The sequence below is a fragment of the Eucyclogobius newberryi genome, unplaced genomic scaffold (assembly GCF_026437365.1).
Source record: "Eucyclogobius newberryi isolate DKJ021-1_F unplaced genomic scaffold, fEucNew1.0.hap1 SCAF_3, whole genome shotgun sequence".
NCBI classification, from domain to species: Eukaryota; Metazoa; Chordata; class Actinopteri; order Gobiiformes; family Gobiidae; genus Eucyclogobius; species Eucyclogobius newberryi.
In genome coordinates, this window is record NW_027315945.1 from 11,520,123 (window position 1) to 11,538,425 (window position 18,303).

At 37.8% G+C, this 18,303-nt stretch overlaps 1 protein-coding gene across 2 annotated transcripts in view; it reads right to left on the reverse strand.

The window, feature by feature from the left end:
• Positions 1-996: 996 nt before the first annotated feature.
• The window catches only part of phldb3 (pleckstrin homology-like domain, family B, member 3), a 49,563-nt gene continuing 32,256 nt past the window's right edge, over positions 997-18,303 (reverse strand). The window contains exons 7-15 of one of the 2 annotated variants that reach the window (XM_072460868.1): positions 15,994-16,104; positions 12,267-12,359; positions 12,069-12,156; positions 8,058-8,235; positions 5,731-5,812; positions 4,375-4,524; positions 2,851-3,061; positions 2,546-2,631; positions 997-1,510 (exon numbers count right to left, since the gene is read on the reverse strand). In XM_072460868.1, coding sequence (XP_072316969.1) covers positions 1,376-1,510; positions 2,546-2,631; positions 2,851-3,061; positions 4,375-4,524; positions 5,731-5,812; positions 8,058-8,235; positions 12,069-12,156; positions 12,267-12,359; positions 15,994-16,104 — 1,134 coding nt within the window. In that variant the 3' untranslated portion in view covers positions 997-1,375. Of the gene's footprint in view, positions 1,511-2,545; positions 2,632-2,850; positions 3,062-4,374; positions 4,525-5,730; positions 5,813-8,057; positions 8,236-12,068; positions 12,157-12,266; positions 12,369-15,993; positions 16,105-18,303 lie in introns of both variants that reach the window. The other variant, XM_072460867.1, reaches the window with a different exon arrangement.

Here is an 18,303-nt window from a genome sequence, read left to right on the forward strand (position 1 = left end):
ACATACAATCTACATTTGTACACAAAACTGGAATGTTAAGTTATACAATTTTACAAAATCTTCAGCAAAAAGGGGTGAAAATCTATTAATATTATCAATTCAGACACATATAAAACACGCTGAACTTTTACACAATTCATACTTTTAATCTTATGTATAAGATTAAAAGTATAACTTAAAAGTTTAACATAAGGGATCATCTCAAAATAGCTAGGTTGAAGCTGAAAAAGACTAAATTTCTCATTAAACATAACAACTTAACGGTCATCACTTGAAACTCTCTATCCTTCCCAGTCTCAAGCTGTTTGACCATCTCCATAAATGCTCCATGGTCAGAATTGGAGGATTTCCATTTATTCTGTCCATCTGTGAATATGTCTTGTCGTTTATGATCGGGAAATGTCACTTGCTGCAGTACGACGTACGCCTTGATAAAACGATGGTAGTTTGACAGACCTTGCTCACCTCTAGTCCCTGAACATCCTTTGGTATGTTTATCAGTAGCAGTTATGAACTCTCCAAATAATGTCACCTGTCCCGCATGTTTGTTTACTCAATCCACATGGTCCACGGGCCCTACGACACATCCCATTCAACCGCTACGCCAGCACCATGCAGACTCAACTCGCTCAACCAGGAAGTGATTTAAGTTTCTGATTGGCTGCTGTAAAGCGCTATGCGCTTTACATTTCACAACAAGCAAAGTCATCTGATGTCATGGATGTTGGCCTAATGCTCGTTGCTGAGAGTTTTTTAGCATTTCAAAACAATTACTGCCTCAACGATGTATTGAAGCTTCAAAGCAACAAAAAAACGAAATGTAGGTCCCCCCCCCCCCCCCCCCAGACGAAAAATATTTAGTCTTTTTCAGCTTCAACTTATTTTGAGACGATCCCTAACCTACTTCATATTCTTTCAGAGATTGAAATGAAGTGTGGATCCTATATTTGTATTTGGAGGAACAAAAATGTAAAAACATAAGCCAAAGAGACGAGCTCAGTATTATGAATAAACATTTAATAATGCACACATTTGTCTTCATCCGTTTCCATTACAAATACATGTAAGTATTCAAAAAAATAAGTTATTCAAGAAAAGAAAAGTGTACAATGCATCCGAGGAGAACAAAAGATCATATTTAGCAATCACAAAATATAGTAGAAAATCTTTGATACTCTGTTTGCTTGAAGTGTAGCGTAGTCCTGTAGTGTTGGGTTTGACCACAAGAGGGAGCTCAAAGTCAACATATGCACTTCATGGCAGTTCTGCTGTTAAGTCTTTGCAACTTTGTGTAACAGTTTTCACCACGACTTGCCGTAAATCTGAGGTAGACACCGTCCTCTCAGTAGTATAGACTGTAGTAGTATCATGGGGGTCAGTACCGGTTGTGCTCGTCTGTTGCCGTGACAATGACGTCCATCCAGATTCTCATGGACACAGGGTTTGAGGCCACCAGGAAGAAGAGGCGGTCGTACGTCTTCACACAGAACGTCAGCGGGGGCCGCGGGGACTGCAGCAGAGGCAGAGAGAAGTTATACACCAGGTGATCACTTAGGGTCTATAGTTACATGAGTTAATTTAATCTCAAATAAAAACTTAACAAGAGAGATTGCTACAAGTGAAGAATGCAGGATAAGTATGAGCATCAGCCTCTTCAGAAGTGCGAAGCAGGATTGGGAAAGTAATTGTTGTTATCAAAAGCAATGTTTCCTCTAAAAAGAAACGCATGTAACCTGAGCTTGAAGGTTTTCAAAAAGGAACTACAATCACAACAGAATCTGTGTTGCCAGAGCCTAAACCTGCAGAGACACATCAAGTGTTTCTCCTCCTCAGTTTGTGTTCAGGCCATGGCTCATGTTCAGCTCCTCCAGAATCTCACTGAGCTGCAGAGGCAGATTCCTGATTCCTGATTGGTGCATGAGCTGCCTGGGCTTTAGGTAGTGACCATTCAGATCAGAGAGGGCGCAGAGCTTTGGACCAGATGGATTTAAGCTTTGAAACTGACAATACAAACAACAGACTCATGTGGGGTTCAACTAGAACAGAAATAACTTGACCATGTTATCCATGTTTACGTAAATAAGAACACAAGTAATAATAGCTGTATTTGATTTGAACATGTTTACCTCATATCTGGGGACCATATAAAGCCTCACAAATTAACTGTTAAAAAATACAGTTTATTGAGACACCATCAACTGATTAATCCTAAAGGAATACAGCCACAGTAAGTTCTAAGACATTTGAAGTCTTTCTAGTTTTCAATAAGTATAATTGCTGTATTTGTTTTATGCTGTAACAATATGATGAGCAGTATTTAAGTGGGACGGCATGTATTAATGAGCAGCTAATGCTGTAACTACACTGGATGTAGCTCAGAGCTAATTTCCATCTGTAATGACAACATTCTGTAGCTCTGCTGCGCAGGACAGCAGTGCAAACTACAGAAAGTATTTTGTTCATGACAAACATTTAATAATCAAGTACATTTGAAATGACGACCTGTGTAAAACCTGTGTAACTGTGAAATATATACTTTACTCACAGAGGCTGCAGTTCGAAGATGGTCATAGTACACTTCTTCTATGGCCTGAAAGTAAATGACTCCTTTCAGCTTTCTCTCATCACAATCTGCAAAATAATAAAACAGGGACTGTTTAGAAACCCAATTGTGAACAGAATTGAAGAAATTATACTTTTTCTTTTTTAAATTCCTTGACAAAACTTTAGTGTGAATCATTACTCTCTGTTTATAAAATCAAGATATGAAAGTGCTTAAAGCAGTCATTTCTTTATGTTGTCTGCACTGTCCCAACGACCCTCTGCAAACAGCGCCCTCTGCAGGCTGACCTGTGTAGTAGGCCAGTCGTCTATGGTCCACGTCGAACAGAAACCACCTCTTCTTCCAGGTCTTGACTTTGCCTCCTCGTTTGGTGAGGAAGCCCGCACAGCGCCGGGACGTGAGCCGCAGGTCGATGCAGCCCCCGACCCCGTGACCCAGGGACTCGATGTGGGCGCGCAGGTCAAAGTTCGGGGAGAGGAAGAGCGGCAGGCTGCGCAGCTGTGGAGACAGATGCACTTTTTATAAACATGCGATGGAAAAGGAGGCCGTGCATTTTTGTCCATGGTAAGACTGGTGCTATTCAGAAGGCTTAATGTGGTTAAGGCCGTTTATGTGGCGCTTAAAATGCAGATTCTTAAAATATGCATCTGCAAGAGAGAATGTTTTTTATATATTTTGTGCCCACTAAATGGACATTTTCTGCTCCTTTAGTCGTGAAATTGGGAACAGTACACATTTATCATCATTCAAAAACATGGATATGATCAGTTTGAAAAAAAAACAAACACATTTAGTTAGAATCTACATTGCTACATAGAGAACTGAAATTAGTATTTGCAATTCATTTATCTGTGGCAGGGATGGTTCCACATGGAGCCGCTATTTATGTCGAGTTATATTCAAGTTGTAAGGATGGGACGATTCTCAAAATAGAAGCAAATCGTTCAACCTAACCTAGGATCTCTCTATTCTAACAGAGGTGAGTTATATCTTTCCGTCACTTCTTATTTTACATAAATCGACTCAAAATAGGAACATTTAAAGACTCCAAGACTGCTTTATGTTTGACGTGAATAACGAGCTCAGACCTATAGCCCAATAAATGAGCAAAAGAAACAAAATGCAAACAAAGTAAAATGCACAAAATAGAAAGGTCTGAAGGTGACTGTATCTTAATATAAGTAGCGGTATCGTCTCATCCTATTAAATTCACTTCTTGCTTTCATAAAAATCTTGCGAAAATGTATTTATCTGGTATATAAAATCATTTGTTGCATGCGTAAACATAAAACCCTATTTTTAGCCTCTTCTATTTCCATTTGGTTGTTGGTTGAGGATGAACTGAGCACACGCAGACTCAGTTTCAAAATCGGACCGATATGTGGGGGCCCATTTGTGCCTCTGATTTTAGTATTGTAATTCTGTTCAAACTATATAGATCACAATATCAGCAGCGATAATGCAGTAAAAGTACATGCATTTCGATTGAATTACAGTTCGCCAACACTCCTTGTCTCCTTGTCGTGTAAAACAAATGTCATGTGAGTGTTTTCTGACTACTCCCACTTCATGTACAGTGGGAAAAATGAGCTCTGATATTAAATGTCCATCTACATACAACATTTGACTGGAATCGTGTTGAGAAAACTGCTGTTTCCAATTCAAAAACAATGAAGCTGCAAAAGAATGTCATTTTTAATATTAAATCAGATGTAATTTAGTAGTTGGCACAAAACAGTTGCGTTCTTTGTGGGGTGCGAGTATGTTCTGAGCCCCGTCTGTGTCACGCGGTGCACGTCTGTGGGTCTGACCTCAGGAGAACCGGGCGCTGGGCTGGTCGTCGTCTCTCCGGGAGGCTCGGGTTTGAGGGGAGACTCGGGTTCAGGGGGCTCCGTTCTCTGGGAGTTCAGCTCGATCACCTTCTGCCTCTTCTCCTCCAGCGAGAGCAGCCGTCGCTCCTCCTGGATAAACAACCAACGTGTGACCGATACGAAGCGTTACGGATTCTCATTCACCGTGTTAATGTAGCAGAAGCTTATCGAGAATTTAAAAGAAATAAAAGCATTATGATTAGGTGTTTTTGTGTATCTCATGGTTTTTTTGAGAATAAATGTTTGAGTATCTGGTCTAGGCCATGTTATGAAGCAATAGTGACGGTTTATGGGAATGTGTCATCACCCTACAGCGCAATTCTGGGAGTGGGGATATGTATATTATATTTTAAAATGATATTAAACAAACATTGGAATTGTAATTAAATTAGTCTTTTCTATGGTTCTAGTTTCCAGAGCATCATGAGGATTTTAGAACTTATTTTATAGGTCTAAATTACCAGGGTCATATTTATTTATTTATTTATTTATAATACATATTTAGCAGTGGCAATTGTACGCTTTTTGTGACAAATTTCCAGAATTATACAGCAAAAATATGTTGAAAAGAGGGCTGGGGCCCAATGGCGTCTAATGCAGTGTGTCCGTGCTTGTCCCAGGTGTTCTCACACATCACGACCCATTCTCACCCAAAAACAAGCACGCACTCTCACCCGCACACACACTCTCACCCGCACACACACACTCACCCGCACACACACACACACTCACCCGCACACACACACTCACTCACCCGCACACACACACACACACACACTCACCCACCCGCACACACACGCACACATACACACACTCACGCACACACACCCACACACACACACACACACACACACACACACACACACACTCACCCGCACACACACACACTCACCCGCACACACACACACTCACCCGCACACACACACACTCACCCGCACACACACACTCACCCGCACACACACACTCACCCGCACACACACACTCACCCGCACACACACACTCACCCGCACACACACACACTCACCCACACACACACACACTCACCCGCACACACACACTCACCCGCACACACACACACTCACCCGCACACACACACACTCACCCGCACACACACACACTCACCCGCACACACACACTCACCCGCACACACACACACTCACCCACACACACACACACTCACCCGCACACACACACTCACCCGCACACACACACACTCACCCACACACACACACACTCACCCGCACACACACACTCACCCGCACACACACACACTCACCCGCACACACACACACTCACCCGCTCTCTAATAAGACGCTCTCTCTCAGCTTTGGCCTCTCTCAGCTTCTTCTCCATCTCAACTAGATCCAACAGACGAGGGCTGAAAGAAAAACACAAAATGATGATGATGATTTTAAAGGCGACATGCTTTTTCCAGGTGCTTAGTCTTGAACTATAACATAGGAAGATCGTCATATTACATTGTGTTCATGAGGATTTTCACTCCATACAACAATTCATTCATTCATTCATTCATTCATTTTCTACCGCTTTTTCCTGTTAGGGATGCGGGTGACTGGAGCCTATCCCAGTGACTTTGGGCCTTAGGCGGGTACACCCTGGACACAAAACTGTGATGATTTTAGATTATCATTATTAATTCAAATAAAACAAAATGTATGCTGTTCTCCAAAAGACACTCTAGTAACCCAAAAAAATCTATTCTTATGATTGAGTGTAGTGTGATTGAACAAGTACCCCATTACTTGTACTTGGGCATCTGGATCGATGATAAACTCTCCTTTAACAAGAGCTGACAAATAATCTTAAAGCAGATTATCATTCTTCTTTAAAAATAAAACTTATTTTTCTCTTAATAGTAGAAAACGGTTAATCCAGGTTACATTTCTCTCAGTTCTAGATTATGGTGATATTATATATATTAATTCTACAGCAGCAGTGTTAAAACCTCTGAACTCAGTTTATCATTTAGCTTTGAGGTTCATTAGAGGAGGACACAGAACTCACCACTGTGATTTATATTCTAAAGTAGAATGACAATCATTGGATGCAAGACGAGAACAGCTCTGCCTTTTGTTTGTGTACAAGACTCTAGTTTGCATTTTGCCTGATTATTTATCCAGTTTATTGCACATCAGTTCAAGTATTCACCGTTTGAGGTCTCAGGACATTTATCTTACAATCCCATTATGTTAACACAGAGACAGGGAAAAAGGCTTTCTACAACTTTGCTCCTGTGGAACAATTTTTTTTAATTCAATCAATTTATGCCTTTTAATGATTTTAAAGAAGAACTGGTCAAGGACTACCCATTGTTTTATATAGTTTTATCTCATATTGTATGTATAAATGTGTTTTTATATATTGGTTCATTTTATTGCATGTTTTAGTATCCTGTGTTTGTTTGTAGTTCATTTTGTGTTGTGTTTTAACAGGGAGCCATGAAAACGAAAACTTAAATGAATGAATGAACCACAACATTGAAAAAAAACAGCTCAGTAATAGAAACGGGTCCATTGACTTCTTGTTCAAAACTGCAGAACTGATAAGTTCCTAGTGACCTATCGTAACAAGAAGAAAATGTTCCTTTACATATTTTTATTTTTGTATAAGTGGCTATGTGACATTTTAGAACCGAACTTGCAATAAACTGTAACACCATTTTTTAAAATAATTGCAACAAAGTACAAGGATGTGAGCGGGGCCTTCCACATAACATGAGCCTACCTTAAATACAAGCATGACATCTTAGCATATGGGATAAACATGACCAAAACATGTCTTTACAATGATTTGTTTATTACCCGTTGTGTCTGAAAATGTGAGTAAAAAGTTAAAATGACCAGTATTATCCCTGTCCAGTAAGTTAGTTATTTGCCCGTTTAATGCATTTATTAACATTTTTAATATGTTAGTTGATATGTATATTTTGCATTAGAATATGCTATAATAAGTTGAGCACACTTCTACTATGGATGGAAGTGACAGGAAAGATCAAATCATGGATATGAGTGGTCAATACGGGCAATGTCTTTTAAGTGTGCTTCGTGTTGGTTATGATAAAGTTTGTCCTAAAATAACAAATGCAATAGTTTAAGACACATGTGGGATCGGGGGTGAGTGGGAGGGGACAATGAATAATGCAATTTAAATTTCCTTCATTCTCCACATGTTTTTCCTCACATACGGTAAAAGCACATGTCAATGTTAATATTATCAACCAAATCTCCTGAATAAAATGCAATGGAATCAGTGCAATGTGTTATCATTATCATTTTATCATTGTTCATTGTTTTATGTTGCACCAAAGCAAGTTCCTATGTTTGTGAATTATGTTCACTGACAATGGCAATAAACCTTTTCTGATTCTGATGTGCAATACAGATGAATCGTGTTCCAATTGTCACTCTCATGTTATTTATTGTTTAACGTTTGTACGAACATGATCAATCCTTTTTGCCTGTTTCTGTCCAGCTGTAAATAGTCTGTGTAAGACTACAATCTGTCATATTTACTTTTGTTTAAATGGTCATCAATATCCTTTCCTCGAACAAACAAACAAACAAACAAACATGTTGACAAAGGTATTACAGAAGTGCTCTGACCTGGCGGCCCTGGAGCTGGTGGTGCTGTTACAGGGCGTGTGCAGGGGCCCTCCATTACTGATCCCAGACTTGTGGCTGTTGATGCTGCCGTTACAGACGCTGCTGCTGGGGCGATGCGAGGTGATGGGGGAGATGTAAGCCTCTGGGATCATGAGACTCTCTGCGTCTCTCACAAAACCTGAAAGACAAAAGATCCAAGTCTTTTCTAGCTTTTCCAAACTATTGCAAAGAAGGAACAAATCACAGCCAACCAATGTAAAAAAGTGTTCCTACATTTCTTCCATCACATGTTGCTATAAACATATGGCTTAATACTTTAAAGGAGAACTAAGTAGCACTTTTACCTTCTTACACGTCTTTGTGAGTCCCTGTGATGCTTAAATATGTATTTTTGGGGCGTTTGAACGGTTTGCCACCGCCCCCTGCTGTCGCTGGGCGGAAAACCAGTCTTGCAACATTTGCCAACATCGGCGCAAAGACAACTCTCCTGAGAAACCCTGACTCTTTTATACATTTTTGGCAACGATAAAGGTTTCTGTATGTGATAATACTGCCTTATTTCAATAAAACAAAAGAAGAAAAAAAGAAAAGATAAAAAAGTTCTTGTGTCTGTGGTCCGTTCTCTGACAGTGTATTCTCATGAGGGAGCAGCAGGGGGAGCTCTATCATTAAAGATAATTGCTTCTACTTTAAATCTGACCACTAAAACATGTTTTTCATGGAGCTCTATAATATAGAATTAGTTATATCTACTCGGTTATGGCTAGTGAAAACTGTGAAAGTAAATGCTTTATTACTTTTCCCACGTTTCTGTTTGTGTATTTGAGTTTTGAGTGTACTAATGCTGAATACTGATGCATAAGGAGCAGCAGGAGTACAGCAAATCCAAAACAAATATCATAATCACTGCTAATACGAGGCCAAACTGCTGCACACTAGGGATGCAACTATACAGTTATGTCACAATTCAATACGTTTATTGATGCATGGGTCACACTTTTAATTCAATTTCCATTTAAGAATAAAATAAAAATGTGTATGTTATTTGTGGCATTTAGAAAAATATACTCAACACCTATAATATTAACTTGAAAAATGATTTTAAAAAACTACAGCATGACGGCAGTAAATGTGTCTCTATGTGATAAATCATGAGTATTTCTGCGATTTACAGCTCTGAACTTTAAACCTGTGGAACATATTTATAATAAACCTAATATGTACTGCTGGGAGAAACACACTATCAGACCTTTCCATTTTGTGCATTTCATGATTTATTTCTTAATATAATGTCTTCTCCTCCTGACTGGCTCGTGTCTGTATGTGATGTCTCCCTCTTCTCCAGCCGATGGAAGCTCCTCCCAAAGCTCTTTTCTTTCCGATCATTCAAATGATGTTATATTACAAATAAATCTCTTGAAAGACCGTTTTCGGAGTAAAAAATTAAGATAATTTCTGAAAAGAATTCCTTCATTTCTGACATATAAAGCCAAAAGTAATCTAGAGTCTTTAATAATTAATATTTTTCTCATTCCTGGGTAAAATAAAAAGTAATTGAACCATAATTCACACTTCTGTTGAAGGTGTAAGCCTCTGAGGAGCATGGACGTTTATCGATCCACGCTGGGAGACGTTTATATTCCAAAATATCGAAAACTATTATAAAATACTGAAATTTCCAAACCAAAATATATAACAACACAGCGCATTGAATCATGACGCCCGTATCAAACGACTCAATATCATATTGAATATCATTGCTACTGTATACAGGCGGTTTTAAACTTTCTGAAAACCAACTGCTCCAACTGACGACACACATTATTTGTATTAGGTCATCTTTCACCCACATATCTGGTCTACGCAGGTAAATCCAGCTTCCACTCACTAAAACACGCACCTGTTCACTGTGGCACACCTTCCATTTGCCTAAAAGGGATGGGACTGAACAAAGCCACGTTTGTACAAGCCTACATCACCGAGGCAACACAAACGGGTACGAGCGATGTCATGAGAGCAGCTCAGAATTTAAACATGGCTCAAAGTTCTACGTCTTTTCTGTCGAGACAAATCAACTGAAATTATTCTTTTGCTGTCGAGGCAAGACGCTGTGGAACTCGATTGCAGTCATTAGAAAGAGCATTAGCACATGTGTGTAAATATATATGTATATGTATGTGGGCGTTTAAGTATGGACACGTATACCAATGAAATGTCTTTTTATTTATTTATTCTTTCCCCCCTTTTTCTAAACTCTTGCTCCTAAAACTTAAGCCTAACCAAGTCTAGCACGCTCTTGAGTTTTTTTTTATTTATTATTATTACTATTATTATTTTTTAATTTTATTTAATTTTATTCTATTTAAAAAAATAAAAATAAAATAAAAAAAACACAAGTAGACATCAAACAGACCTCAACAGAAAAAAAATAAATATTACAGCATATTCAAAGTAAAACAAAATTCCCAAAAAGAAAAAGAAAAAAGAGAGAGCATTAGCGACTATGTGGACGAGGGCTAAACAACTATTGAGTGATTTTGGAGAAATATCTAATTATCCTGATAAGCGTTGGATTGGATTTAGGATTTAAAATTCTGATTATGTTCAAAGTTCACATTTTAAACACATCCAGGGACATTGGCATTTGAGAGAAGATGGAAATATGAACTGCTAAACATATTCATTTCTATCAACATGAAGGCCTGCAGTTTAGACCAGTACAAACATGTTCTGAAATACATATTGCAGTTTGTCAGCTCATAATTTGTGTAATTTCTCCTGGAGACTTTTAAAACAGAATCTGAATATTAATTATGTAGAGGTCCAAGTTATAGTGTTTAGCAGGTCTGTACACAATAAGTAAAGAAATTATGTACTTAAAGTGCCTATGACAGCTTGGACGACTCATTGAACTAAAATAAAGTTAAGATTTATATATTTTAAATTTAGCTAAAAATCATAAAAATGTTATTCCAGAATAGCTCTTTTTTAAATTTTATATTTTCTATATATTTTTTTAATTTATCATTTCATTTCCTGGATGTAATTGATGACATCACACTAGGCCATTACCCAAAAAACACTGGGCAGAAACAAACCATAATTTTTTGTTGTTGTTGACAAATACAAATATATGAGAGCACCTTTATTTTGTTGAATGAATGTTTAGTTTGTCAAAAAGGTTGTTTCTTTGTGTAAATTATGCATAAACCTTGACTGGAATGAGTGTCCCTACTGTGATGTCACTTCCTGTCATTTTCTACAGATTTTTCAACATTTTCTCCACAAGTTCCTGCTCGATTGGTGTAAAACTATAATTTATAGGTTCGACAGGTACAAGTACACCGCAAAAAGTCAAAATTAGGAGATGGTAAAAACCTGTCATGGGCACTTTAAATAATTGCAGCTGTTTTGATTTGCTCATTTCCACCATTCAAGTCAATTAAATTATGATATATCTTGCAGCTTTTTAAAAGTGTGTAAATAAATACATTTTAAATTCCTTACAGGAGGCAAAAGTGAAGTGGAACATGATGTGACTTCAATGGAGACAATCTTTTAGGTTTTACTGGACAAATACAGAAATGTTGACCGGACAATAGTTTTGCAATTTATCTACAACTATATTACAGACTTGTAAGTATTTTCTCCATATTTTGTAATACATAAGCTAACTAAGTGACATTTCTGCACTGGAAATTCAACATTTTTTGCCTATTCTTTGTCAGTAAGACTTCAAATCCTTAGTATTTAGATCTGATTCTGTCATTTTGAACATTTTACTGACAGATCATTTTACAGGGTCAGTTATAATGTGGACCTAAATCTAGTCTTCTAGTAATCTTACAAATATAAAGTTCAACACTTGTGCACTTTCTGTTTGTAAATCTTTTAAAAATAGATCCTCTCTTTCCCCTAGTTAGCGTAATATTATCCCCGTGCCCGCCAGCTGAGATTTTGACATAATTAAATACTTGAACAAAACTAGCGACTGGACAAGCTAACACTCACCCTGCGTGGAAAGCGGCCTGTCGGTCAGTTTGTTATTCCGATGCGCGCTCCTTCTCCTGGGCAGACTGGCCGATTCCCGGAGAGGATCCTGGGAACAAGAACAAGCGAGTTGGACAAACGTTCCCAGATAATTACAGCCGTTACTCGTAAAGCAGACGTAAACACGCGGCGTTTCCTTGGTAACGACGAGGGACATACCTGAGGAGACTTGTGGGCGCTGATGGGGGAGAGTGACATCATGCAGGGGGCGGAGCCGGTGATGTTGGACCAATCGGCGAGCGGCTTCTTTTCCTTGAGAACCTGCAGAACGAGAATGGGATTAGTATGAAATGTGTGTGTGTTTGTGCGTGTGTGTCTGTTTGTGCGTGTGTGCGCGCGTGTGTGTGTGTGTGTGTGTGTGTGTGTGTGCGTGCGTGTAGGCGTGTCTGTGTGTGTTTCTGCGTGTGTGTGCGCGTGTAAGGTGTGTGTGTAGGCATGTCTGTGTGTGTGTTTGTGTGATTTAAACTGGTTTGAGAAAAACGTGGCACGAAAGAGCAGGATGGCAAAGCAAAGGTTGTCAAAAGTATCAAATATCAGACACTAATTGATACTTAAAAACAAGTATCTAAACTAGATACTCATTTGAACAAGTATTGATACTAAAATATGATCTTGAGCTTCATCAGAAGTAGTATAAAAACCACATGGAAAAACAAATAAAGTGCTTGTATTTTGTGTTGAAAACGTCAGTTCATAGTCTAAAATCTTAACATTAAAATAACCCATTTTATTCTTGTCATTGTCATTGGTTTCAAGAATTGAGTGTATTGCTTGGTATCAAAATCAAATTTGATAAAAATTTTAGTATCGTGTCAACATTAATGTGGGTGTTTTATTAAAAAAGATAGGAATTGAATTGTATATGCAAAGTGTTTTATTATCGTGGTATTTTGGTGCAGAAATGGAGATACTAAAACAAATATTGATACTAGAAAAAACAGGACATTTCCTGAACAGTTTCAGAATGATCTAGAGCTTTATCAGAACTAGAATAAGTACTATTATCTTCTTCTTTAGCATTAGAATTCAGCTTGATATGAAACATTAGCATCATGAAAACACTAATTATGACACAGCACAGAAAACACGGAGTTCACCCTGATCTTCTATATACATACTATCATTTATTTAATCCATTTCTGACTTTAAAAAAGGCTTGGTAAATTCTCGTTTATACCTCAATATACATCATTTATAGATGGATGTTTACCAAATATGACCAACACCCTCATTCTCAGTTAATATAATCCATGAAGACTTTCCTAATCTGGATATACCTTTTCATGCAATAAACAAATAAAAATAAACCGTGATGCCAAAGAAAGATCCAATAAAACATTTAAGCTCTTGAAATGCAAATACTGTACAAACACTGGACATGCATTCGACATTTGTGAGATATCTGTGTGCTTGTCATGCTTTTTGCAAACTGTAAACATACGATTTCAAGTCTCAAGCCCAGTTCCTGTCACGGAGCAAGAATGCAGCTTCTTTTAGTCACATCTAGACAACAGTTGTTTCCCCGGAGGCTTCTAAATGAGCCTAGAATGATCCCGGCTGCACTATCTGACCCTGCAGTCTCTCCCATCCCTCAGACACATGTACTCCCCCGGTTAACTCACGCTTCAATCATATCCACAGTCTACATCCTATAAACTCACAGATATCAACACACCGTTCACCAATACAAAGAATGTGATTGTTCGATGATAGATCACATGTTGCTGGTCGCAGAATGCTGAATGAATGGGCCAGTATACAATGCCGTTGCCATGACAATCCGAGGCTTTAAATTGTCCTCTGTTTCCGCGGAATTTTGAGCTTTACCTTAATCGAAATGGAAGAGAAAGTCGCATTCAGACGCGTTTATCGTCCTTACCGTGTGTTCGAAAAGCTTCGCCAGCTCCGATCTCCCGTCTCACATGTGCAAAAGTCACTCCGTCAGTTCTGACTCCACCCCTCTCCCTCTCCCCCCCCCCTCTCTCGCTCGTCCCTGGCTCCGGTATGCCAGATGAACCGCCCTGATTGAGTCTCCACCCTGTTTTTCTTTCTTTTTTTTAAACCGTCTGCCAAAAGCTTGATAAAAAAATAAATTAAAAAAAAGACAGATAACCGTGGTTTCATTACTGGCAAAGGGAATCAAACCTCGCCGTGATAACGCAGAGGAATGAAAAGTAGGGAGAGATAACTGTGTTGTGTAATGCAGTGTCTAACCGTGTGCTTGTGAATGGAGTACTGCGCCTTCTTAAAAGTAGAAAAATACACTTGTTTTAGTTCATTTTACTTATCAAGACTTCTTCAAATAAGCTTAATAATCTTACCAATTTATTGTTTGAGAAGATTTTTTGTGTCTAGATTTAAGTGGAATAAATCTTGATTGGATTATAACATTTGCAGAGACTGTACATGTTGGATCTGTGATAACTTGGTTTGCAAACTTGAAGAAACAGCTGATTATGAAAAGTGAATTTACTTGGCATGCAGACAAATCATTTATTTAAAACGCAGCAGTAGTGGAAAGTACAGAAGTCAAAGTACTTAAGTAGCTTTTACATCACATACTTTTACTTTACTACATTTATGAGCAGGAATCTGTGAACTGGACTGAAAACAAATGACTCGATAAATTATGTAATCCATTCAGCTGCTTACTTTGAACAAAAATGAGCACAATTCTTTATCAAGATTTCTACTTTTGATATTTCAATAGTTCCCAAAGCTCTGAAAATATTTTTTTTAACTGGTAGTTCAATACTTTTACTTTACTTACTTTTATGTGATACTTTCCCTTACATGAGTAATTGTTTGACCCTGTATCTGTACTTTTACTTAAAGAACAAGCTTGAGTACTTCTTGAGTACTAGGATGAAGATGTGAATAGAAAAAAACAAAAGTCAACGTATCAAGCATCAAGACAACAGAAATGTCAATGATTACTTGGCTCTAAAGACCAAATGAGGTTGAGTAAGTCTACTGACCTGCTGACCTCGTGCTGACCTCGTGCTGACCTTGTGCTGACCTTGTGCTGACCTCCTGATCAAATACTAAGAGACCAATCAGACTCATGCCTCATGCCGACAGCGACACATAGCAACCAGCAGCTTCTTCAGCAGTGTTGTAATAATAATAACATTTTAAACTAAAGGAAAAGCTTCAATACTAAGATTTGATTACACATGAACATTTTTGTTTTTGTGTTTTTAATAGAATGTGTGCTATGTGCTATGTATTGTTCTTTGTAAGATTTTTTTTCAGTATCAAATCCAAAATATTTCAATTGAGTATCTAGTTTCGATACTAGTTTCAGTATTGATTAACATCCGAGTATCGATACTGTTGTTTCATCCCTACTGACCGCCAGAGGTGATGCATACGCAGTTTGAGTAGTAATACGACAATTCATAGAAAATACACTGGATATGTTAAATGTTATATGTGATTATACTGTATTATTTTGACAAACAAATGAATAAAAAGAGCCAGGGTTTCTCAGGAGAGTTGTCTTTGAGCAGAACCAGCCATGAAACATTTAGCAGGGGGCGACGACGGTCACTTCAAACCCCCCGAAAAGACAATATTTAACCATCACAGGGACGTTGAAAATGTTACGTAGTTCTCCATTCAACGCATTATTCAAAACTAAATATCTCTGACTTTTGACTACAAGTACATACAAATACTTTCACTTTCACTCAATGTAAAGTTAAAAAAAAAAAAAAATAGATTTTGACAGATTTAAAAATGTTTACCCAAACTTAAAACTTCATAAAATAGCCATCAACATCCAAAATCTTAAACGTTTAGCAGAACAGTATAATATATTTTAAGTCACCAGCTGAAACACGTGCCTACACTTTCTTCCCTCATTACAAAGAAGTCCTCTTACCGTGTGACCGCTGTGCACAAGCTCCTTCCTCTCCTTCCTCAGAGCGCTGAGCTGTTTCTCCTTCTCTCTCTCCATCTCCACCAGCTGCTTGTCCAACTGCTGCACCCGCTCCTGAAGGACACACACAAAAGATATCGAATAATCTAATATCTATGTCAAATGATATCGATCCGAGGGAAGAAAATGCAGAGTCAATTCATCACCAGCAGGGGGAGTATGAACGTGTTCGGCAGTGACACAAAGACAAGAAACCACAAATAATTAGACGTTAATTGGAAGTTTATTTGGACATATTTTTTCCACAAAGTAATTTAAGTTAAAAAGCAGTATAATTCGTTTCTTCCGTCAAAGTTTTGCATTCGGATTAGGACTACAACTAATTAGTATAGTCAGCTTTCAATCACCTTTTTGATTAGTCAACTATTCAAATGATTATTTCTATTGTACATTGAGACTTTACAAATGCATTAACAAATAAAAGGTAGACATATGTTGATTTTGGATTGAGAATATTTACGAATAAAATGTATTATTGCTAAAAATCTCAACGTGTTTTAATTTTTGACATTTTGATTTAATATTACCACCATCTTTGTTATTTAAAAAAAAGGTAATTTGTGTGTATTTTAGCTTGTATAAAGTCTAGATAATCAAAATACAACTGCCATTATTTTCATAGTCGAACTGTCAGGATTAGTCAATTAATTATTGCAGCCCTAATGCAAATATGAAAAAGCGATATATACTGTATTATTTTAAACAATTTGCAGTTTAATCCATCAATCTACGCCATTCCTGTACATTTACATATTGCATCCAGAACTGACCCTTGCAACATTAGTCTGTAACACTTTCACACTGTCTACACAAGCCATGTTCATGTTCTCTTGCCCTTGGTCTGGGAAAGAGGCTCTGAACCCGTCTGGAGAGCGGTACATCACATTTAAAGTAAGGTATTGTGCAATTTTGGCAAACCCCAACTGTATTCTGTGCCCAAAAAGCGACTACACACAATTCAACCCAAAGCAAGTCTATAAATCGCTAACTTGACGCGCAGTAGGTGGTGCACGTTTCAGCTCTTGGCTCAGAGAAGTGGCAGCTTGTCCCGAGACACTTATAATGCCCTGTGAATCCAGCACCCCAGTGTCCTCTCTCTCCCTCTCTCCCTTGTCGCGCTGACGGGAGGGCCTCTGGTGTAATTGAGTGTAAAAGTCATGTGACGTTGACAGGCTGATGCTGAGAAGTGCGAGGTTAAGAGTTCAGGCTCCTGTTAGCGCTGTTTAGTCAAGGAGGAGACGCTGGTTATATAAAGGCTTGGTCAAGTCCTCTGTTATTTGTTATTACAGAAAGATTATTTCAAGTGTAGAAAGTTCTTGTAACAGGATTAAGGAAATTCAACTGCAAATTTTTGTCATTAATATCAAGCAAGACCATAGCTGTATCAATCAAGAAGTTCACAGTGCCCATTTTAAACACATAAAAACACTAGTCTACCAAGATATTAGGTGTAAAACGTATTTAGTAATGGAATAATTGTTTTCTGATTCCAAAACACACAATATGTTGAGAGAAAAGGTTTACAAAACAGGTGTAACTAGTGTTTTGGATCAAAAAGTAAAGTTCATCATCAGGATGTTGCCAAGATGCGTCACTTTAGCTTAATCTGAGTAAAATTTAGTAAAACTCTCAAATCCACGTGGCTAATCAAGTGGCGATAAATTGATTAGTAAAATAATTGTTAGTTGCAGCACTTATTTTCTGTATTTATCTCCAAACCAAAGGAGGTCAAGTTCCACACATTACATCTGCACCATCCATACCTGGTTCATACATTACGGTAATTAACTAAACCAAAAAATATTTGAATTTTAAGAAATATATACAACTCAAGAAACGAGCAAGAAAAAGGAACAAAAGAAGATAAACAGGACAAAACATAGGACTCTAAAAAAAAAGGATCCATTGTTATTCTTTGTTTGCAATTGTTTTTTTCAGTAGCACAGTAAAAAAAAATAAACAAAAATGTTCTTTAAAAATCCATATTTCTGGGATTAATGTCAAAAGAAATGGCCATTTAAAAAAATAAAAAAAGGCAGTTTCTAGTTCTGGAAATTGTATGAATGTCTCTCAACTCTTTACCCCCATTTCACACCCACTGATTTCCTTTTTTGCCATCCCACTGATGCAATTTTTGCAAATATTGCAAATAATCCCAAAGCTATTCATATTTTGTCATGTGATTGGTGCAGAGTCCATTCCAGCTGGTCAGCCACACCCACCTTATTTCTAATTGGAATAGATTATTTTAAT